This window comes from Bos mutus, chromosome 13 (genome assembly GCF_027580195.1).
Source record: "Bos mutus isolate GX-2022 chromosome 13, NWIPB_WYAK_1.1, whole genome shotgun sequence".
NCBI classification, from domain to species: Eukaryota; Metazoa; Chordata; class Mammalia; order Artiodactyla; family Bovidae; genus Bos; species Bos mutus.
The window spans coordinates 6,453,712-6,478,227 of NC_091629.1; the positions used below are offsets into that span (position 1 = coordinate 6,453,712).

General features: G+C 40.7%; 2 protein-coding genes across 8 annotated transcripts in view; one reads left to right on the forward strand and one right to left on the reverse strand.

Annotated features, from left to right (window-relative positions):
* LOC102285665 (protein adenylyltransferase SelO) overlaps nucleotides 1-12,931 on the forward strand; it is a 33,020-nt gene extending 20,089 nt beyond the window's left edge. For 2 of the 6 annotated variants that reach the window (XM_070380934.1, XM_070380937.1), the window contains 5 exons: nucleotides 1,529-1,608; nucleotides 2,641-2,684; nucleotides 5,276-5,380; nucleotides 6,727-6,806; nucleotides 12,638-12,931. In XM_070380934.1, the coding sequence (XP_070237035.1) occupies nucleotides 1,529-1,608; nucleotides 2,641-2,684; nucleotides 5,276-5,380; nucleotides 6,727-6,806; nucleotides 12,638-12,760 (432 nt within the window). In that variant the 3' untranslated portion in view covers nucleotides 12,761-12,931. The other 4 variants (XM_070380933.1, XM_070380935.1, XM_070380936.1 and 1 more) reach the window with 4 other exon arrangements.
* A 247-nt stretch (nucleotides 12,932-13,178) lies between these two features.
* Nucleotides 13,179-24,516, reverse strand: part of APBB1IP (amyloid beta precursor protein binding family B member 1 interacting protein) — a 77,600-nt gene continuing 66,262 nt past the window's right edge. The window contains exons 12-15 of one of the 2 annotated variants that reach the window (XM_070380932.1): nucleotides 24,100-24,198; nucleotides 23,250-23,364; nucleotides 17,296-17,399; nucleotides 13,179-15,655 (exon numbers count right to left, since the gene is read on the reverse strand). In XM_070380932.1, coding sequence (XP_070237033.1) covers nucleotides 15,146-15,655; nucleotides 17,296-17,399; nucleotides 23,250-23,364; nucleotides 24,100-24,198 — 828 coding nt within the window. In that variant the 3' untranslated portion in view covers nucleotides 13,179-15,145. The remainder of the gene's footprint in view (nucleotides 15,656-17,295; nucleotides 17,400-23,249; nucleotides 23,365-24,099; nucleotides 24,199-24,516) is intronic. The other variant, XM_070380931.1, reaches the window with a different exon arrangement.

Genomic DNA, 24,516 nt, shown 5'->3' on the forward strand with positions numbered 1-24,516 from the left:
AGTCATGTATGGATGTGAGAGTTGGACTGTAAAGAAAGCTGAGCACCGAAGAATTGATGTTTTTGAACTGTGATGTTGGAGAAGACTCTTGAGGGTCCTCTGGACCACAAGGAGATCCAACCAGTCCATCCTAAAGGAAATCAGTCCTGAATATTCATTGGCAGGACTGATGCGGAAGCTGAAACTCCAATACTTGGATGCGAAGAACCGACTCATTGGAAAAGACCCTGATGCTGGGAAAGATTGAAGGCAGGAGGAGAAGGGGACGACAGAGGATGAGATGGTTGGATGGCATCACCGACATGATGGACATGAGTTTGAGTAAACTCCGGGAGTTGGTGATGGACAGGGAAGCCTGGCATCTTGCTGTCCATGGGGTCACAAAGAGTTGGACACAACTGAGCAACTGAACTGAACTGAACTAACCAGAAGACTCCTACTTATTATAGATTTTTATAAATTAGATCTACTTATAGGGTGTGAATCTTTTATATTGATCATTTTTTTTATTATTTTCAGATAAAAACATAGCCATATTTTTAAAAATTTGTTTCTTCATTATATTTTATGATCTTTTCTGTGTTAACCAAAGAAATATATACATATATACACACATAAAATTATGTGTGTATATATATATATATAGTACTCACAGGTGTGAAATAGCCATAAATTATGTTTTTAGAAGTGATTTGAATAAAAGAATGTCTACTTATACAGTAAAATATTAACTATTAAGCATCTTGGATATAATTTTAAAATTAGAAATGATTTGCCTATCAGAACTAATTATCATATAATGTGTAGAAAACTGACACAAAGTAATGTTAACGTGATCTGAACAAGTTCTTGACAAATGTTAATATTTAAATTACTGAATATTGGGAAAATCTAGGAGAGTAGATCATAACGCCTTTATTTAATAGTTCATTTCTGTGTCTTCTGAATTTGAAATTTTTTCAACCCCGTTAACACTTAGCTAGAGCTAACTGCTTATTTCTGTTCCCTTAACCATTATGTATATTTCTGTAACACTTCTAAAATGGCACTGAAGTATCTGTTTACACATTTTCCTTTTTAAAAGCAGAGGCTATGTCTTATTAATTTTTATATGCTTCCCAACTAACATAGTTCCTAACACATAGCTGACATAATGAATTGATAGATAAATAAATAAAAGTTACAGATTAAATTTTGAAAGTAAATAATAAATTAAGCAAGTTAAGCATTAAGCAAGTTCCCTATTTAAAGGAAGGGTTTTGATAAGTATTCACATGTAATGTCTATTTATAAGAACTCTGTATATTTTTTTATTTCTTTTAAATCATTCCATGACATGGATTTCCATGAATTAGAATTTGAGTTGAATGTTATATAAAGAAAAGGAAAACACTGTTCCTTTTTACTGCTTCTGCTTGAAACAGAGAACCTCAAAAGAAATCTGGATGTTATAAATTATTAATATTGGAACGTACAATTTAAGGAACATACAGTTAAAATAAGCAGTCTATTACTGTATTTTCTCTAGGAATTCTGGGCACTGAAAATGATCTCAAAGCACAAACTCTTTCCTGCCTGGGTGTCCCAGTACCTTTCGAGACTCAAGAGGTAAAGTAACCTAATCTTACTTCTTGAAAGAGCATGTAATGTGTTACTTTAGCATCATCAACCCATCAGATTCCTCACTTCCTTTCCATTTTCCAACACTTCCTTCTAACTCCCGGGAAGTCTGCTCTGGATGAGGCGTGTCTGCTAACATCTCACCCACACTGAGAGCACCCCTCTGTTCACCTCAGCTCTGCTAACACCGCCCAAGGACCAACCCCCTCAAAGCCTTGAAGCTCTGGAGAGAGCACACCAGGATTTCATCCAGTGTCTCGTAACTGTCCTCACATCTTCTACAATTGTCAGAAGTTGCTCTGCTTCATAACCATCACAATGAATCGGAAGCAACAAACAGCAAAGAGTATGCAGTTGTAGGTGGCACACGAAAAAGTTGAAGAGGGAGACCACAGCATGCACAGAAGCAAATAGCCTTTCACAGTTTAATGACAGCTGAGGGTTTTCATAAAGCTGACCGTGAGTAACAAAGAACAAGTTATTTTCAGAAAACTGTGTTTAAGATAAAAATAGGTGCCAGGGAGTTTAAATTCTTTTTTTAAGACAAAATTATTTTTTTTAATTGGTAAAAATAAAACTTTTGGGCTTATCTCAAATAACTAAATCGGCTTCCCTGGTGGCTCATACAGCAAAAAATTTGTGGGCAATGTGGGAGGCCTGGGTTCATTCCCTGGGTTGGGAAGATCCCCTGGAGAAGGGAATGGCAACCCACTCCAGTGTTCTTGCCTGGAGAATCCCATAGAGAGAGGAGCCTGGCAGGCTACAAGACCATGAGGTTGCAGAGTAGGATACAACTGAGTGACTAAGCACAGCACAACACAAATAACTAAATAAGGCATTATTTTATGTATTGTTTAATCAAACAGTATTTTCTGTCTTCCTTTCAGGTACTGATTCAGTGTAATTACAACTTTTTCTTTTCAATATTTGTCTTGTGAAATAATATTCACCCTTTTGGAAAAATGATATGATTTGGGGAGACAGTGATTAATTCCGTCCTTTGTTCTGTTCATTTTTTAGTAACATCAGTGACTCAGATTCTGAAAGAAGAAAAAGAATGACAGGTAAGTAATCCTTTTGATTTTTTTCATCTTTAAAGATTCTTATATAAAAGTGATAAGCTTTGGAACCTGGGAAGTAATTACTTGAGGGAACTGAATTTGTTGTTTTGCTTTTAACTACAGTAACTTTAGATGAGTGTATTTTCATAGAGCTGAAGTGTCAAATAGAAGCCTTTCTGGTTTGAGCAGGTGACTTAGTTTGAGTATGATACCCCTGCTTTCAATACATTTGCCGATTGATGTTTAAATAATATGGTCTTCAAAGATGGTGGAGAGACAAGGAAGATGATGTGGTTTATGGCAGAAAGAACATGAGTTTTAGAATCTGACAGATGACTCTCATCTTGCCACTTTTTTTGCTGTATAATATAAAGTTTCAATGCTCTCAGCTATTTTTAAAGGGGGCATATTTTGTAGGAATGTTGTAATCGTGAGTAATAATATTTGTAAGTTATCTTGTTACAGTGCCTGGGCCTTAATACACATCCACTAAATGACGGAGCTAAAAAAAAAAATCACCTTTATATACTGCTTTCAGTTTACCATGCAACATCATGCTTGGTAAAAGAAATGGAAGAAAAAAATGGAAGTTAGTTCTTTCTGCACTGTGGGCTCTAAAGGATCAAATAAGTTAAGACAGAAGGACTCCAGTCCTGGAGAGGAGAGCTAGTAAGTTGGTATCATCAGGGCGGCTGATCCATGTGGATGAAATAAGGGGATGCTAATATCCCACATTAAGTTAGTGGATGAGATTGCTTCTTGACTCAGGACATCATTGTAGAAATAAAAGCAAGCAGAGTTTTTACAAGGAAGTGAATAACCTATTTGGGGCTCAGCATGGGTTCAGTTGCCAGGCACTTATGTACATTGATGCAGTCATACAGAATTTATAGGGAAGCTCAGTATGGATACTCTCAGCAATTAAGAGAAAAAAAGAAATTGAAAGAAGAAAATATGCCTGACAGGGAGGCCTGGCGTGCTGCGGTTCATGAGGTCACAAAGAGTCAAACACGACTGAGCGACTGAACTGACTGACTTTAGGATTTGGATTTGTTTGGTCATGACAGGATGGATGAGATGGTAAAATGAAAGATATTTAAGTGAATTCAAGGCTGCAGCTTTGAGTAAAAGAAATAATTAAGTGTTGAACAGTGTACTTTTAATTTCCACAATGAGCAATGGTCAAGTTCCAGACCAGATTTTACAAATGTATGGAATTAGGTAGCTCTTCAAAGAATTCTATAAGCAGATATACAATTTTCTGATTTCAGATAGTTTGTATGTGTATAATTTGATCCAAGCTACTTCTGTTTGCAGCTGCAAGTCCTAGTATATTTTAACAGTATTCCATTGCCAGGTTTCTATAGTGTTAAGATTGTCAGACTTTAAATTGGGTGAGCTAATTTAAGATAACTACTTTTAAGATAACTACAAGATAACTACTCCCTCTGCCTAAGCTGACTGCGTCCACAATTTTCTTTGCATGCCAATTTCCTTTTCATCTATGGACTGTATATATTTATTGTATGTATGTGTTCTTATTTTAAAAGGGTTCTCTATGAATTCTTTATGTTTTTATGTATTCTTTAAAATTTGGAAAATGCAAATTTGTGGAAAGAATAAAAACACTTCCATCACTCAAGCACAACTGCTATTCACTCTTTGATGCATTTCCTTCTGGTCTCTCTTTTTCTGTGTGTATTGATTATGAGAAAATATTGTAGTAATCATATTATGGTATAATTTTAGATCTTTTTTAACTAAAAATAAACATTTTTCTTACTTCACCCTTTATAATGTAACATTTTTAGTGACTGCATAATGTATCTTTGAAAGGATGTGTATTGTTTCACTTCAGTTCAGTTCAGTCGCTCAGTCGTGTCCGACTCTTTGCGACCCCATGAACCACAGCACACCAGGCCTCCCTGTCCATCACTAACTCCCGGAGTCCACCCAAACCCATGTCCATTGAGTCAGTGATGCCATCTAACCATCTCATCCTCTGTCGTCCCCTTTTCCTCCTGCCCTCAATCTTTCCCAGCATCAGGGTCTTTTCAAATGAGTCAGCTCTTCACATCAGGTGGCCAAAGTAATGGAGTTTCAGTTTCAACATCAGTCCTACCAGTGAACACCCAGGACTGATCTCCTTCAGGATGGACTGGTTGGATCTCCTTACAGTCCAAGGGACTCTCAAGAGTCTTCTCCAACACCACAGTTCAAAAGCATCAATTCTTTGGTGCTCAGCTTTCTTTATAGTCCAATTCTCACATCCATACATGACCACTGGAAAAACCATAGCCTGGACTAGACGGACCTTTGTTGACAAAGTAATGTCTCTGCTTTTTAATATGCTGTCTAGGTTGGTCATAACTTTCCTTCCAAGGAGTAAGTGTCTTTTAATTTCATGGCTGCAGTCACCATCTGCAGTGATTTTGGAGCCCAGAAAAATAAAGTCAGCCACTGTTTCCCCATCTACTTGCCATGAAGTGATGGGACTGGTCTAAGATGCCATGGTCTTAGTTTTCTGAATGTTGAACTTTTTAAGGCAACTTTTTCATTCTCCTCTTTCACTTCTTCTTCACTTTCTGCCATAGGGGTAGTGTCATGTGTATATCTGAGGTTATTGATATTTCTCCTGGCAATCCTGAGTCCAGCTTGTGCTTCCTCCAGCCCGGAATTTCTCATGATGTACTTTGCATGTAAGTTAAATAAGCAGGGTGACAATATATAGCCTTGACGAAGTCCTCTTCCTTTTTGGAACCAGTCTGTTGTTCCATGTCCAGTTCTAACTGTTGCTTCCTGATCTGCATACAGGTTTCTCAAGAGGCAGGTCAGGTGGTCTGGTATTCCCATCTCTTTCAGAATTTTCCACAGTTTGTTGTGATCCACACAGTCAAAGGCTTTGGCGTAGTCAATAAAGCAGAAATAGATGTTTCTCTGGAACTCTCTTGCTTTTTTGATGATCCAGGGATGTTGGCAGTTTGTTGTTTCACTTAGTTCCCTATTAATAGGTATCTATGTTGCTTCTCAGAGAAGGCAATGGCAGCCCACTGCAGTACTCTTGCCTGGAAAATCCCATGGATGGAGGATCCTGGAAGGCTGCAGTCCATGGGGTGGCTGAGGTTCGGACACAACTGAAGTGACTTAGCAGCAGCAGCAGCATGTTGCTTCTAATTTTCCATAATATAAATAATGCTTTTGAATGTTTAAATTTGTTTCCAAAGACTACATTCCTAGAGAAATAGGATTACTTGGGTCACAGGGAAGTTCTGTTTCAGAAGTTGTTTTCCAATTTAGATTATCTGTCATGTCTTGGCAGATATTTAAAACCAAGTTGAAATGGAATTTGTATGTTCTATCCATTCAAGTAACTCAGAAGAATGCTGTTGAGAATCACAAAATGGTGATATCAGGAGTCTTCTCTGAATTCCCATTATGCCACTGGGGAAAAACTTGCCTCCTCTCCACCCACTTGATAAATTATTTTGGAAAAGGTTCACCTCAAATAAAGACATAGTTTCTGCAGTGTCCCAGTATTATAATACTTTTTAGTATGAAAAATGCATGGTTACCGTAAAAAATATAAATTTACAGAGAGTTTTGCTTGCATGTAACCCATCCTGTTTGTCATTGGCAACATCAGCATTAAACAGTCTTAGAGTCAGACCTTAATTCTGTTTGAAGATGTTAAAAGCAACAAATTTTTTCCTTTCTTCATGTGGGCTACAGGATGAATTTGCTACTTTCTCTGCACTGTATAAAATGCTTAGTGAACTGAACATGGTGAAGAACCAAATCGATGAAGCACTGAGAAGATAAACCATAATATTGTTCATAATGCTAAACAAAGGTTTTTCTGTGCCACAAGGTCAGAATACTGTGCATTGTTTGTAAACAATCAGAATTGACTGACACTGATCATTGTTCTCATTTGGGCCTTCCAGCAAAGTTCTTAAAGGTTATCTCATTTCAGTGGTAATTTCTTGTGGCCTGTGTGGACTTAGTAATCATTGTTCCACGATGCACCTCTCCCTCTTTGTTTAAGCTGTTAATCCTAGATATGTGCTGAAGAACTGGATGGCAGAATCCGCAGTGCAAAAAGCAGAAAGGAATGATTTTTCAGAGGTAAGGTCGTTGACTTTTCTGGACTTATTTTTTTTCATTTTTAAATGTATCATCTTTTAAACACACTTATTTTTTTTTCTTTGCAGACTTACTAACCACGTCATTGCTAGCACTAGCTTCCCAGGATTCTCATTGCCTGGTCTCTCTTTCTGTTTTCAGTGGAGCATTTTCTTGTATTTCAAAATTTATTCTTTAATGTGTTTAAAAATTTTAATATTCATTTGATATCACATACCTACATTATTTGAACTCCTGAGGGTCTGGGTCTGCTATTCACTGTTCACGTTGGGGGTTTTGGATTTTAGTCTCAGAAATCTGGTGAAGCCTGATTTGAGCATCTCTCCAAAGGGAGTTAGGTTTTGTTTTCACCAGGCTTCCATGGCTCTAGTGACCTGGGTCCACTGAAATGAGTCTTGACATCCATGAAGATGAAGGTACCATCTACACTCTTCAGCTTGGATGAATCTCACATATAATATTAGCAAAATAACCAAAGGAATACATATAATGTGTCACCACCCCAATTTCATGTAACACATGTAAAATCATATGTTTTTAGTGGTACATGCATATATAATAGAAGTAACAAAAATGAAGAGAGATGATAACGTCACCTTTGGACGGTGGTTGCTTAGCAACAAGGAGGAAGTTTGGGTTAGGGAAGGATACTCAGGGCTTGAGCCATACGGGAAGCATTTTATTTCTGAAGCTGAGTAGAGGGCACACAGGTGTTTATCATTCTGTATACCTTCTGTGTCTTAAATATTTCCTAATTGTTTAAAAATGCATCACACACAATGTATTTTTTGGAAGAGGAATGGGCCTGGCACTCGTGCTGTCGCTCTTTGGGCCTGCAGACACTGGTGATGGTCACGGCCCTCTCCTGCCCACATGGGTCACAGCCTCAGAATCTTCATCACAGCATACTGGGTAGCCACCACAACTCACCAGAGCCGGCATGACAGAACTGTTCTTGCCATTTCTGATGTGGAGCTTGCATTAACTTTTCATTTCAGTAGTTCAATTAGCCTGACAAAATACAGGTTTTCATCTTAGAAAATAAAATATTTTAAAGTGTAACCTTCTTAGAGTATTAGGGAGAAACAAAGAGAAAGGAGTTGTCGGTATTATCTTTAGATAAATCAGTCTAAGCTGGGGAACTAAACAGTGTTTAATAAGGTGTTTTGTTGACTTGTTTTGCCTTCCTTCCCTCTCTTTTGTTCACTCCCTCTTTTCTCTCTCTCCTCAAAATTATATTTAAGTAAGGATGCAGTGTCCACCGTGGGAGGGGAGGTGTCTTCCTAGGTTCAAGTAAACATTCAGCGTCCTAAGATTATTACAGGCTGCTCTTGGCCCTACTTGATTCAGAAAGACATAGGACAGAAGCACAGCTTACCAGCAGGCACCAGCAGGCTCCTCTTTGCAGTTCTCGCAGTGTCCCCACAGGCAGGCAGGGACAGTGGTAAAGCTCGGGTGCAGGAGGACACGATCCACGCTGGGAAGATGCAGGGGTGGCCCTGGCTGAAAAGCTGCATGTTCCACACAAACCAGTGGCTCCTATAACTCCATGGGCATAGTTTCCAATATCCCTGCAGAGACCTGCCTTATCCCACACGTCCTCACACTCAAGGAAGCCCGGCGTTCTCTCAGGTGTTTACAGTTCTCCCAGGCCAAGTGTTGTCAGTCATGAGCCATGTTGTAAGGTGATACAGTGGACAAACCACTTAGCAGGTTATTAGGAAACAGACCCAGAAAGTTAACCAAGGGTTAAATTCTAATTGCAGGAAAAGAAAAAGATTCTGTCAAACCTTTAGACCTATAACCCTTGACACATACCTCTTGTGTTTACCTTTCTGCATCAAACATTTCTTGAGAATCCACTCTCTGCAAGGTGCTGTAGAAAAGTATAAACATATATTCAGTTCAGTTCAGTTCAGTCGCTCAGTCGTGTCCGACTCTTTGCGACCCCATAAATCGCAGCACACCAGGCCTCTCTGTCCATCACCAACTCCCGGAGTTCACCCAGACTCACGTCCATCAAGTCAGTGATGCCATCCAGCCATCTCATCCTCTGTCGTCCCCTTCTCCTCCTGCCCTCATCCCTCCTAGCATCAGAGTCTTTTCCAATGAGTCAAGTCTTCGCATGAGGTGGCCCAAGTACTGGAGTTTCAGCTTTAGCATCATTCCTTCCAAAGAAATCCCAGGACTGATCTCCTTCAGAATGGACTGGTTGGATCTTCTTGCAGTCCAAGGGACTCTCAAGAGTCTTCTCCAACACCACAGTTCAAAAGCATCAATTCTTCGGTGCTCAGCCTTCCTCACAGTCCAACTCTCAGATCCATACATGACCACAGGAAAAACCGTAGCCTTGACTAGACGAACCTTTGTTGGCAAAGTAACGTCTCTGCTTTTGAATATGCTATCCAGGTTGGTCATAACTTTCCTTCCAAGGAGTAAGCATCTTTTAATTTCATGGCTGCAGTCACCATCTGCAGTGATTCTGGAGCCTAAAAAAATAGTCTGACACTGTTTCCACTGTTTCTGCATCTATTTCCCATGAAGTGATGGGACGGGATGCCATGATCTTCGTTTTCTGAATGTTGAGCTTTAAGCCAACTTGTTCACTCTCCACTTTCACCTTCATCAAGAGGCTTTTTAGTTCCTCTTCACTTTCTGCCATAAGGGTGGTGTCATCTGCATATCTGAGGTTATTGATATTTCTCCCGGCAATCTTGATTCCAGCTTGTGTTTCTTCCAGTCCAGCGTTTCTCATGATGTACTCTGCATATAAGTTAAATAAGCAGGGTGACAATATCCAGCCTTGACGTACTCCTTCTCCTATTTGGAACCAGTCTGTTGTCCCATGTCCAGTTCTAACTGTTGCTTCCTGACCTGCATACAAGTTTCTCAAGAGGCAGGTCAGGTGGTCTGGTATTCCCATCTCTTACAGAATTTTCTACAGTTTATTGTGATCCACACAGTCAAAGGCTTTGGCATAGTCAATAAAGCAGAAATAGATGTTTTTTGGAACTCTCTTGCTTTTTCAACGATCCAGCAGATGTTGGCAATTTGATCTCTGGTTCCTCTGCCTTTTCTAAAACCAGCTTGAACATCAGGAAGTTCACAGTTCACATATTGCTGAAGCCTGGCTTGGAGAATTTTGAGCATTACTTTACTAACGTGTGAGATGAGTGCAATTGTGCGGTAGTTTGAGCATTCTTTGGCATTGCCTTTCTTTGGGATTGGAATGAAAACTGACCTTTTCCAGTCCTGTGGCCACTGCTGAGTTTTCCAGATTTGCTAGCATATTGAGTGCAGCACTTTCACAGCATCATCTTTCAGGATTTGAAATAGCTCGACTGGAATTCCATCACCTCCACTAGCTTTGTTCGTAGTGATGCTTTCTAAGGCCCACTTGACTTCACATTCCAGGATGTCTGGTTCTAGGTCAGTGATCACACCATCATGATTATCTGGGTCGTGAAGATCTTTTTTGTACAGTTCTTCTGTGTATTCTTGCCACCTCTTCTTAATATCTTCTGCTTCTGTTAGGTCCATACCATTTCTGTCCTTTATTGAGCCCACCTTTGCATGAAATATTCCCTTGGTATCTCTGATATTCTTGAAGAGATCTCTAGTCTTTCCCATTCTGTTGTTTTCCTCTATTTCTTTGCATTGATTGCTGAGGAAGGCTTTCTTATCTCTTCTTGCTATTCTTTGGAACTCTGCATTCAGATGCTTATATCTTTCCTTTTCTCTTTTGCTTTTCGCTTCTCTTCTTTTCACAGCTATTTGTAAGGTCTCCCCAGATGGCCATTTTGCTTTTTTGCATTTCTTTTCCATGGGGATGGTCTTGACCCCTGTCTCCTGTACAATGTCACGAACCTCATTCCATAGTTCATCAGGCACTCTGTCTATCAGATCTAGGCCCTTAAATCTATTTCTCACTTCCACTGTATAATCATAAGGGATTTGATTTAGGTCATACCTGAATGATCTAGTGGTTTTCCCTACTTTCTTCAATTTAAGTCTGAATTTGGCAATAAGGAGTTCATGATCTGAGCCACAGTCAGCTCCTGGTCTTATTTTTGTTGACTGTATAGAGCTTCTCCATCTTTGGCTGCAAAGAATATAATCAATCTGATTTCGGTGTTAACCATCTGGTGATGTCCATGTGTAGAGTCTTCTCTTGTGTTGTTGGAAGACGGTGTTTGTTATGACCAGTGTATTTTCTTGGCAAAACTCTATTAGTCTTTGCCCTGCTTCATTCTGTACTCCAAGGCCAAATTTGCCTGTTACTCCAGGTGTTTCTTGACGTCCTACTTTTGCATTCCAGTCCCCTATAATGAAAAGGACATCTTTTTTGGGTGTTAGTTCTAAAAGGTCTTGTAGGTCTTCATAGAACAGTTCAATTTCAGCTTCTTCAGCGTTACTGGTTGGGGCATACATAGACTTGGATTACTGTGATATTGAATGGTTTGCCTTGGAAACGTACAGAGACCATTCTGTCATTTTTGAGATTGCATCCAAGTACTGCATTTTGGACTCTTTTGTTGACCATGATGGCTACTCCATTTCTTCTGAGGGATTCCTGCCCGCAGTAGTAGATATAATGGTCATCTGAGTTAAATTCACCCATTCCAGTCCATTTTAGTTCGCTGATTCCTAGAATGTCGAAATTCACTCTTGCCATCTTTTGTTTGACCACTTCCAATTTGCCTTGATTCATGGACCTACCATTCAGGTTCCTATGCAATATTGCTCTTTACAGCATCAGACCTTGCTTCTATCACCAGTCACATCCACAGCTGGGTATTGTTTTTGCTTTGGCTCCATCCCTTCATTCTTGCTGGAGTTATTTCTCCACTGATCTCCAGTAGCATATTGGGCACCTACTGATCTGGGGAAGTTCCTCTTTCAGTATCCTATCATTTTGCCTTTTCATACTGTTCATGGGGTTCTCAAGGCAAGAATACTGAAGTGGTTTGCCATTCCCTTCTCCAGTGGACCACATTCTGGGAGCTTTTAAACTAGCAGGTGAGATTAGATAGGTTTAATATATGTTATCCATACTTTTTAAATTGAGGTATAGTTGGCATGTAACATTTTATTAATTTCAGGTGTACAGCATAATGATTTGATACTTGTGTATTTTGTGAAATGCTTACCACAGTAAGTCTAGTTGACATCCATCGCCATACATAGCTACATTTTTTTTTCTTGTGATGAGGACTTTTGAGAGCTATTCTTTTTTTTTTTTTTTGAGATTCTCTTAGCAACTTTCAAATATACAGTACAGTATTATTAACTATAGTCACCATTCTGTATATCCCCATGACTTAATTATTTTATAACTAAATGAAAATACACATTTCGATCCCAGAATTTATTGTTGAAAGAGGTGAGTTCTTTGATGCCGCAGTTTACGTCACAGGGCAAAATTGCAAGTGAGGAAGCAGCGTCAGTTGGAATCCATACCCTTGATCTGGAAATAGTGTAAATCACTGACATCCTCTTATTTTTATAAATGTTTTAGAAAATTATAATTTTCTTAATGCTGTGAAGGAATTAAGAAATGATCAGGATATATACGTATTCTTCGTGACACTGTACATATTCACTCTCCTGTTTTAGCAAAAAAACTAGTACCTAAGGAACTTCCTGTGGAACAACAGAAATCTTAAGTAACAGCCATAGTTGTAATGAAACAGAAAATGTTTAAGCAGCTTCATATACATTTAAAATTTACCTAGTTGTTTTGAAAATTTAGAAAATTCATAAGGGTCCTAAGTAAGAGAATCTGTATTTATCTAGTTTAAATTGTTTCCCAGGTCCACCTCCTCCAGCAAGTTCTCCGCCATCCTTTCCAGAAGCATTCTGCAGCTGAGAGAGCAGGCTATTCCTCCCCAACTCCTTCCTGGGCCAGAGATCTCAGGGTTAGCTGCTCATCTTAATTTGGGGCAAATCAATTAAGGAATACTTCTGTCATCAAACCCAGGATAGAACAATCTATTTGATAAGTTCTTAATGACCACCTACATTTTCTTGACAATACTGCACTCTATAATAATGGTAATGTATACAAATATTTTTTTAACCAAATAAACTTGGCCTATTCTCTGGAACATCTTTGTGATCGTTTTTGTTTTAATTAATAAATTTAATAAATAATAAGCCACCTGAGTTATTTTCAATAACTAAAAAAAACATATGACAGTCTTTTAATGAATTTATAAGTTTTTTCTAAAACTAGCAACCTAACACCATGTACCTAGAAATTTGAGTTATATCAAATAATATAATTTAATCGTACTCCTCAAGCTTTTTTCGTCTATTATGGTAATTTCATTTACCAAAATAGAATAGTTTAATGAACCTGATTTACCATTCAACCAATTTATTATCAATGCATGATCAGTCTTGCTTCATTTATACCCTTACACACTTTCCATTTCTAGTTATTGTTTTCATTGAAGTAGAATTTACATATCCCCAAGTATTTTAAAGGAATTCTAACATAGTTTCACTTAATCTATGAATATTTCTGTATCTCCAAACATTAATGACTTGACACATATGTATAATACCTTATCACCTTAAGACACTTTTCTGTCTGTACATAAACTGAATAACAAATATTCAGTGATCAATCCCTAACAGGCATTGAAAGAAGGGATTTAACTGGTCACTGATCATGATACATATCTGTTACTTATATAGTGATTTGTGGGTTGAAAACCTAACAGCAAAGTTTGTACTCCATATAATTACTTACTGGTTAAAACTAATTACTGATTAAAATACTATGGCAGCATATATGAACCATGTTGGGGGTCTAGTGTTATTTAACTAAATTGTGCTAATTGCAACTCGTGCAGGCAGAACTATGCAAAGCAAGGGCTGTCTGGACCATCTGCTTCCTAGTGTTTTCATTTACATCCTGTAACAAAGGCAGGGATAGAGAGAAACAGAGCATTCAACCTTTTGGTCCACTAAAACTGCCTCAATATTTTGACCACAAAATCAGCTAATTCTCTTCTGTAGTTTTTAAAAAATATATATCATCTAATACTAAAACTCAAGAACATTTTAAAGTTTGCATTTTTATATTTCTATATGTTTGAATTGATGGTTTGGGGGTCTCCACTGAAGCCCGTAATAAACACCTCTCTCCCTCTCCCTTTCTCAGTCCCCTGGTCCTGCTCTCTGAGCCCTTCCTTTCCATGGCCATTGGTCCCAGTGTTTAGGAAAAACTGAGTGCACCTTACCAGGTTTAATGATTAAATATTTTGGTCTGAAAAGCTGAATTTGCTTTTTGTCTTAAATGTCAATTTAGAGCTTACTTTTATCCAAATAGTAAAATATCAGGTTAATCATCTTCCTTAAGTAGAAAATAACACATTAATTATTATTTTCTACCCACTTTAAGAAGATTTTGAGGTGTTTTACGTTTAAAAAGAAAATAAAACAGAACCATGGAAATAAAACTAAAAAAATCTAAAAGGATTCTCAGCCAATTACAAAGAGGAGATAAGGGTAACAGGAACTTAGGATAAATTGGTTATTAAAACAGCATTAAGTTTATCTGAGGGAAAACATTCCACATTGAAGAATATGATTGTCTATTCCTGTCTCTAAATTTTTATAGTAATTTATAGCATCATAACAACTTATAGCAAATAACAGTATAACAGAGAATCCAAAAACTATCTAAAAAGCTTCCCCTTCAACCAATTACTATGTTATTCAGCCACTAGAAGACCAAAACCAAGTTAGGGTATGTCCAGGACTTAGGGTATGTCCAACCAAACAATGAAATCTCAAAGAAACTAAATTCACTCTACGTCTCCTGGTTTTTTCTTTCTCCTCTTTCGATTTTCTGAAAATCCTGGAGGTTACTGAGGCAGAGATGGAACATATTTCGAAGATCAACAAGACTTTAGAAGGCCTAGGATTTGTAAAAGGTCAAGTATATATTATAAAATAGGATTGATATTGCACTAGATTTATACTGATATTTCTAGAAATACAATTTTCAGATAAAACATTTTAAACTTTTATTAATTTGATGGTTCAGAACAAAAACGGAAGACAAAAATCTATCGAGATGTAAATACACAGAAAAGAACGTACATTGACGTAGATAGTCTCAATTCTGTGCAGGTTAAGGATTACTAATGTACTTGAGCAACTGGGAGAAGTTTACATTTGCATTTCCAGTCTGAATACGTCAACACTGTATCTAAAATGAACATGATGTCATGGAAACAAACTAGCAAAAATGCACTTCAGGTTAACAATGTTACGCCCATCACCCAAAAGTATTTCTAAGCTTCCCTTTAGGACACGTTGCCTCTCTTCTTCTGCAAAGCTTTCATGAGATCCGACATGAAATCTTGCTCCCCGCCTCCCCCGCCCGGTGGTCCTGGGTTTTCCTGCCTCTTTGGCGGAGGCGGCGGCCTTTTGACGACAACCGGGGGCGTCCTCACGGATTCGGGGGCGAGGGCGGGTGGGGGTGGCGGCGGCGGCGGCAGATCCTCCGCAAAAGACGGCGGCGGAGGAGGCACGAAGTCCGGGGGCGCCTCGTTAAAGTCGGGGGGTGGCGGGGGGAGTTCGTCATCCTGCAGGGGCGGCGGCGGCGGCGGGGGCGGCGGCAGGAAGTCGTCGGGCGGGGCGGGGAAGCGAGCGGCCGCGCCCTTGGCCTTGGGGGGCGTCCCCGGGCTGCCCCCGCCCACGTCCGAGGACCGGCGCACGGGAGGAGGGGGCGGGGGCAAGCTGGACTTGGGAAGGGGCTGGGCCCTGGGCGCTCCGGGGTCGTGGCTGCCGAGGCCGGGGCCGGGCTTCTTGTCCTTCAACAAAGCGACAACAGCGTTATGCTTGTGACCACAGGGCCGTGCGGATGTGACATTTACCTGGACAGCTGAGTCTGCGGATTTAGGAAGCATCTGTCCCGCCCCCCAACCCCCGCCAGGGGTGGCCCCCAATCTCTCAGTCTTGAGACTCCAGGTCGTTCCTGAGCTCTGTGAGCACGTCCCTCTGTGCTCTGGGCCACAGAACGACTCCAAATGCCCTTCAACAGGATCATCAATAATAAAACGTTATCACCTGGTGCTGATCTACCTTGTATTCCCTACATGGAAGACTTTGCCCTATTCCACAGGTATTTATTATAATACTAATAACGTATCTTCTAGGAACTGCTCGATACAAGGTTGCCAGTGTCTTAGAGCTCTAGTGGTACAGAGTTTAGTTTGGGGTTACCTCAGTCTTTACCCTTGTTTTTTCAGTTGCTAAGTCGTGTCCAGCTCTTTTGGGACCCCCTGGACTGTAGCCTTCCAGGCTCCTCTGTCATTGGGATTTCCCAGGCAAGGATACTGGAGTGGGTTGCCATGCCCTTCTCCAGGGGATCTTCCCCACCCAAGGATGGATCCAACTCAAGCCTCCTGCTTGGCAGTTGATTCTTTACCACTGTGCCTAGAGAAGCCCTGCTAGGGTTGTAGGCATACACAGATACATTTTTCTTGGTCTGAGTTGAGCTGGTTGTGAAATGCAGTCGTCAGGAGCGGGTGTCTGAAATTACTTTGCTCCTCTACCACACATACACAAGGGCTTCCTTCCCAGGTGGCCCTTTTAAAGACTTAATTTTTTTTCAAAAATTATAAGCAGCTCAATAACTATATGACTTGTTTCCACCACTGGCTGATGGGACAAAGTAAAAGGGGAGAGTGAGGTGGGAAACTTCTGAAGGTACATTTATAGTTGGTTTGAGTCACATATAAGATACATATTCAGTGGAACTTGTATAGTCAATTGAGATGTTAACAACTGGACTAGTAACTAAATTATAACTTGTAGCTAAAATTTTAGATTTAAATAACTCTTCATTATATCTCCTCTACTGAAAAAAAAAAAAAAGTTATGGAGAATGTTATACAAATTTGGCTATTATTTTCAAATGTGTTTTATTCTCCATTAGCCTGAAGATGTACGTAGAACATTAACAGAAAAATACAAAATGCATATTTTACAGTGGAGCCTTATCAGTGGTTTGGGGCCCAGTTAGCATTTAATAAAGGGCTTCTGACTATCACACTGCTCTAAGTTATTCAGAAAACAATAATTTAAAATCCCAAGGGTTTAAAATGTAGATGCCACTTTCAGAGAGGGCTAAAACCACTTGAATTAAACAAACAAAAATCACTTCAGTCAAAATAAGTGTAGCTAAACTAAAAATAGTTACCAATCCTCAGTATTAAAAAAGATTCTTACATTTTCCTGAAGCTGTGTTGGTTTTAATTTTCCTTTCTAGCCTATGTAATTTTAAGATAATATATATATATGGAGCAATTGTCTAAATCAAATTATAGTGACTTGAATTGCTGGAACTGTATTTTTTCTTTTTTAAAGAAGCAGTTACTTGAACACAGTGTAGAATATGGGCCTACAAGAGACAGTCTGATAGAAGTGGGTCAGGTACCCCTAGTCTTACCTTGGTTGTTTCAAGCTGTCTCCAGTCTTCTCCGAGAGCAGTATTCATAGACTGTGTTGCCTGGGGGAGCTGACCATTGGCTTGGGTGGTGCCTGTTTTAACTCCTAAGAGGCAGAGAAGAGTAGATAATGGGGGAGGGAAAGTTAGGAGTATGGAATCAATAGATACAAACTATTGTACATAAAATAGGTGAGCAACAAGGAGTTACTGTATAACATAGGGAACTATATTCAGTGTCTCGCATTATAATAACCTATAATGGAAAATAATCTGAATAGAAAACTGAATCCCTTTACTGTACACCTGAAGCTAATACAATATTGTAAATCAACTATACTTCACTAAAAATAAGAATAGTCGGTGAGGTATTTTCAACATTCTTGAGAGTTAATCTGAAAAGATAAAGCAGTTTGTCTCCAAAGTGAAAGGATTCACAGGTACACAGGGTTTACAAAAAAATCTGAGCTTCTATCACAATACTTCATAAGGTTCAGCAAAACATGCAGGGAAGTGAATGCTTTCTACAAGCCACAGAATCTGGATTAACTGGGGTCCCAAACAATAGTATGTTCTGCTTTTAAAATCCTTTTGGTAACTGAGGAATAAATTTCAAAAACCTCCCTTCTAAAAGAATTCTTCCTGTGGGTGATTTTTCCTGAAATGGATGTATCTTGGTTTGCACCATGCTGTGTACAGAAACAACTTTTGAACGTTATCCTCAACAAAAAAATACTTTGGGCACAAAAACAGTAGACAGAGGGGACTGAGCAAAATGTACAAACCTTGAATATACCCTAGCATTAGGTTTATTTTCCCCAGAAAGTTCTGGTATGTGCTTCTTTTCCTGTCTTTTTTATTTGCACTTTCGCACAAGTGTGCCTAGCTGAGGTTTCACAGTTCTAAGAGAGTCAGTCAGAGAGAAGCAGTTGTGTGTTGATCTCCGGCTCCTAAGAGGCATCCTGGGGTGGGGTGGGGGGCAGGTGGGGTGGGGATGGGGGGGTTGCAGGTGGCTGCTCCTCCCACAGCTGAACTGCCTCCTAGCCCGAGACATGAGGTCTCCCATTTGAGCGCATCTGAGCTTGCCTTAGCTCTCTGCTCAGGACCAGCTCTTCTGTCAAACATTTATGAAATGACTGTGTGCTTGCTTCTTCATATATTTTCCCAATATTTTGAAAAGCCCATAAATCTACAGAACAACTCAAAGAAGGTCATTAAGCACTTCAGGAAAAGGGGAAGAAGGGAAAGTTTGATACGGACTCAGACACTTCTGCTGTCTCCAAGTATCTGCACAAATTATTAAATACAACACGAAAAAGCTGCACAGGAGAGAAGCTGGACAGCGCCTTAGCTAAGCGGCCAGAGTGAATGTTCCCGGGGGGCCACAGACACCACAGGCTTCCAAAGGCAGCACCCCGAAAAGGACCCAGCAGCTCAGTCCTGCCCCAAACGCATCACTTGAGATGAGTTATTAGGAAACATCAGACACATCCAAACTGAGGGACATTCTATAAAATAAATGGCCCTTATTCTTTAAGAAAAGTTAATGTCCCGGCAGACAAAGAAAGGCTGAGGAAATGTGCCAAATGAAAGAGGAAGAAAGAAATATGATGTCGAAATGCAATTCTGGAGGGAATCCATGCTAGGAAAGAGCACCGCTGTAGTGGCACCACTGAGACATCTGGCAAAACGAAATACAGGCTGTGGTTTACCTAAAAATACTCTTTATCAACATGAAAAGTTAAATTTCCACAATTTGATAACTGCACTGTTGTTAGTAAGAAAATGGCCTCATTTTATTTTTATTTTTTAGGAAATACAAAGGGAAGATTTAATGGGCCAAGGGACACGACAGTCAATCTACTTACTCTCAAGAGGTTCCAAAAAAATAATAAGCAGGAACACTCCCAGTATGGTTTAACATCTCAGCACATTTGTTCTCTGTAGGGCTTATTTCTGATAAAACTCTACAGCAGAACCAACATGGGTTAATTTACTGTCTACTAACAGATTTTCCATTACAGGAAAGATCCTTTTTTTTGATCAATGGACATCTCATCTGACTGCTGTGATAGTGTTCTACAAAAATTGGATTTAAGCAATTCATTTAGGAAAATGGATTGAACATGTATCGAACATTTAGTATTGAGTGTTTATATTACTTCACTTTCAGAGAAACCCTACAAGGTATTAATTTATTGTCATCCCAACCATGTTCAAATTCTAGCCTATTGTCTGCCAAGCATTCTGCTTCCTTCTGGGAAAACTTACCAAGCTGGCTTTAAGCTCAACATTCAAAAAGCTAAGATCATGGCACCTGGTCCTATCACTTCATGACAATGGAAACAGTGACAGACTTTATTTTGGGGGGCTCCAGAATCACTGCAGATGGTGACTGCAGCCATGAAATTAAAAGACGCTTGCTCCTTGGAGGAAAAGCTATGACCAACCTAGACACCAAATTAAAAAGCAGAGACATTACTTTGCCGACAAAGGTCCGTCTAGTCAAAGCTATAGTTTTTCCAGTGGTCATTATGGATGTGAGAGTTGGACTATAAAGAAAGCTGAGCGCCTAAGAATTGATGCTTTTGAACTGTGGTGTTGGAGAAGACTTGAGAGTCCCCTGGACTGCAAGGAGATCAGTCCTGAATATTCACTGGAAGGACTGATGCTGAAGGTGAAACTCCAATACTTTGGCCACCTGATACAAAGAACCCACTCATTGGAAAAGATCCTGATGCTGGGAAAGGTTGAAGGTAGGAGGAAAAGGGGACAACAGAGGATGAGATGGTTGGATGGCATCACCGACTCAATGGACATGAGTCTGAGCAAGCTCCGGGAGTTGGTGATAGACAGGAAGCCTGGCGTGCTGCAGTCCATGGGGTCACAAAGAGTCGGACACGACTGAGTGACTGAACTGAACTGACCATACAGAAACAGTCCCTGACAGCATGGTTTCCTTCAGTTTCTAGAGGAGGTAACAGATAGTAAATGAACAGTTACACAGATTATTAATTATGACTGACCTACAAAGGACAATTTATTTGAGATCTAAAAATGGGCAGAAATTAGCTGCAGGAAAGAAAGAGCACCATAGGGACTTGCAGTGGCTAAGACTCTGTGTGCCCAGTGCTGAGGAGGCAGGTTCGATTCCTGGTCAGAGAACTAGATCCCACATGCTGAAGCTAAGAGTTCACCTGTGTGCTGGGTCACTTCAGTCGTGTCTGACTCTTTGCAACCCCATGGACTATAGCATGCCAGGCTCCTCTTTCCATGGGATTTTCCAGGCAAGAATACTGGAATAGATTGTGATACCCTCCCCCAGGGGATCTTCCCAACCCAGGAATCGAACCCACATCTCTTATGTCTCCTGCATTGGCAGGTGGGTTCTTTACTACTAGCGCCACTTGGGAAGAGTTCACATGCGGCCACTGAAAGATCCCACTTAGGAGACCCTGGTTTGATTCCTGGGTCAGGAAGATCTGCTGGAGAAGGGAAAGGCTACCCACTCTCATATTCTTGGGCTTCCCTTGTGGCTCAGCTGGTAAAGAATCTGCCTGCAGTGCAGAAGACCTGGGTTGGATCCCTGGGTTGGGAAGATCTCCTGGAGAAGGGAACAGCTACCCACTCCAGTATTCTGGCCTGGAGTACGTATGGGAAAAGATTCCACAGGATACAACTAAAGACCTGGTATAGCCAAATGAATAATAAATAATAAACATGAAAAAAAAAGAGATCTAGTTAAAGAAAGAAAGTGAAAGTGAAGTCGCTCAGTTGCGTCCGACTCTTTGCGACCCCGTGGACTGTAGCCCAGCAGGCTCCTCTGTCCATGGGATTCTCCAGGCAAGAATACTGGAGTGGGTTGCCGTTTCCTTCTCCAGGGAAAGAAAAGAGCCTCATAAACAAGGAAGAGCATCTGTGAAGTCCCTAAGAAAGGAGGGTGCTTGGGGCTTTGAGAAATTGGGGAAAAAAACAACAGATGGGTTTTGTGACAGGAACAGGAAGACAGGTGGGGAAAGAGGTGAAATGTGCGAGGCTCATTTCATGCAGGTTCTGGTGGCCTTGCTGGGGACCGGGGACTTATCTGAGAGCAGCAGAAAGCGTCGGGAGGACTGGAGCACCAGCCTGTGGGGCCACGTGAAGATGGTGGCAGTCTGGATTTGATGGCAATAGAGACAGACAGGCACGGACAGATTTGACCAATACTCAGAAGGTAGAATCAACAAGATTGAGGAGTGATTGGATTTGAAGGTGAATGAGCTTTTCTTAGTCAAAAGCTATGGTTTTTCCAGTAGTCATGTACGGATGTGAGAGCTGGACTATAAAGAAAGCTGAATGCCGAAGAATTGATACTTTCAAATTGTGGTGCTGGAAAAGACTCTTGAGTGTCCTTTGGACTGCAAGGAGACCAATCACTCCTTTGGGAAGTTAACCCTGAATATTCATTGGAAGGACTGATGCTGAAGCTGAAGCTCCAATACTTTGGCCACCTGATGTGAAGAGCAGACTCACTGGAAAAGACCCTGATGCTGGGAAAGATTGAAAGCAGGAGGAGAAGGGGAGGACAGAGGACAAGATGATTATATAGCATCACCGATTCAATGGACATAAATTTGAGCAAACTGTGGGAGACAGTGAAGGACAGGGAAGCATGGCATGCTGTAGTCCATGGGGTTGCAAAGAGTCAGACACGATTGACAACAATGAGCTTTTCTTGCATGTTTCCTGCAGGAGTAATTGGGCAGATGATGATGTTATTTGTGGGAACAGAACAATCACGGGGGAGCAAGTTGGGAGAGGAAGAGGATGGGCTCAGTTTTACAGATGTTGAGTTTGAGGTCTGGGGTGCATTCAGATGAAGCCACTGAGCAGACAGTTGGATACATGGGTTTGAAGGTCAACAGAGAAGCCTGGATTGGATTTATGCAGTTACAGGTGGTCAACGTGTAGACAGTGCTGGGAGTAGATCAGATCACTTAGGGAGATAGTATGAGAGTAGGGTTAGGATTGACTCGGCCTTGGGTAATTTAAGTTGGGGTAGAAGAAGAATAAACCTGCTCTAATAAAGAGCGCGTTGAAAAAGGGTGGCTAGAGAAGTTAAGGTCGGGTGTGGGACTTGGAGTAATACCCCAGAGAAGGGGTTGGCTCCAGGAGGAGTGGTCAGTTGTGTTGGGGTTGCTGAAAGGTCAGCTAGAAGGAAGGGTTTATGGGACTTCCTTGGTGGTCCAGAAGTTAAGACTCTACACTGCCAATGCAGGGGACTGGGGTTTGATCCCTGGTAGGGGAACTGAGATCCCCATGCTGTGGGGGTATAGCTGGGAAGTTTAAATTAAAAAAAAAAAGAGGAGTCTATAGTAGTTTGATTTAGCAAGAGCATTTTCCATGATGTACTAGAGGCAGGAGCCTGACTGAAATGGTTATGAAGAGTGAACAGTCATTGCTGTTTCCACACTAAGTCGTGTCTGACTCTTTTGCGACCCCATGGACTGTAGCCTGCCAGCCTCCTCTATCCAGAGGATTTCCCTGGCAAGAATACTGGAGTGGGTTGCCATTTCCTTCTCCACAGGATCTTCCCAGCCCAGTGACTGAACCCAGGTCTCCTGCCTTGGCAGGCAGATTCTTTACCACTGAGCCACCTGGGAAGCCCTGGGGAGTGAACAGGAAGTAGAATAACAGAGACAGCAAATACAGTCCACTCTTTAGAATAGTCTACTTGTCCGATGGAGCAGGAGGGGGATTTAGAGTCATAGGAGGGTTTTAAATTTGTTTCTTTGAAGAAGGGATCGGTGTTGATGAGAAGGACACAGTAGAGCAGGAGAGAAAGTGGAAGAGAATGGCATAATAATGCATCCAGGTCTGGTCTTTGTCCTGGGATTCTGGCATACAACTGCGTATCTTCCAGTTGAGCACAAGCTCTGAGCTTGGAACAGGTGTCAGAATCTCCCCCCGCGTGGTACCTGTGGAAGGCGGGGCTGGTGGCACTGCGTTGACTGTGCCCAGGTTGGTCCACCGAGAGGCAAGCCCTGCCCTGGCCATGGCCCGCTGATAGTTATCATAGAGCGTCTTGCCATACTAGAGAGAGAACACAAAAGAAGCAACAGAGCAATCCATTTATCCCAAACTCTGCACTCCACTGCAATCTACAAATTCAGAGAAAAGAGGACCTTGTGACTATTCCTTTTACTCCTTTCCTGATATACTTGTAGTAGAAGTATTTCCATTAAAAAGAAAAATCTACAAACCATGTTTTCATATGTGAAATAATATTCCAGATTAGCAAAATCAGGTAATATTTGTACCTCCCCACGCAAAGGGAGCTTTAGCTCTGCAATGTGGTGACACATGTCTCTATGTAATTTTGCCATTGCTTGTATCTCATGTTTCTTTATTACGCATAACACTTGCAAAGCTCTCCAGAAATCAATATCTGCAATGGCTCATGTGAAAATAAATCCCTGCTTCTCAGGTCATGGGAAAGGTCCATGTGTCAACCACTCCCACTTAACTCAATAAAAAACCAATAGGCAAACAAACGAGGTGATAGTGGTGGCATTGATCCATTAATGACATTGACTTAGTGAGAATGGATCAGGTGTTGGGACTTTCCTCGTGGTCCAGCGGTTAAGACTCTGAGCTCCCAGTTTAGGGGGCCTGGGTTTGATCCACAACTAAGATCTTGTGCAGCCAAAAAAAAAAAAAAAAAAAGAATGAATCAGCTGTTTCTGAGTAACACAAAGATTGGACCCACGTCAATTTGCCAGGCTAGCTGGCAAATTCAAGGTCGGGTGAGCCCACCCATTCTCTCACCTTGGCGATCCTGATTCCCGTGACCCACTGGCTTAGCGCTCTGGCATCATCACAGCACAGATACTTGATATACTGGGACTCCTTCTGAATCTGGGGATGCTGGAAAAGAGTCATTCCAAAGACCATTTGTAAACTCTTCACAAATTAGCACCTTTCAAAAAATGTTTAGAAAATTCTCACAGCGTCTGAAATTTCCTGAGATGGTGACCAAAATCACTGGTAGCAATTTTAGAATTAGGAACAGGGGTACTTTTTATAGAGGCTAAATTTGGAAAGAATTGACATGATTTATCACAAGCACTTTTTACTATATTATCAACAGTCATGTCCATTCCTGCTTTTTGAACATCTGGAAACCTTCACATCTTTCATGCTTCTAGCCCTACAAGAAATCCAAATCACTTCTCCATTTATCAG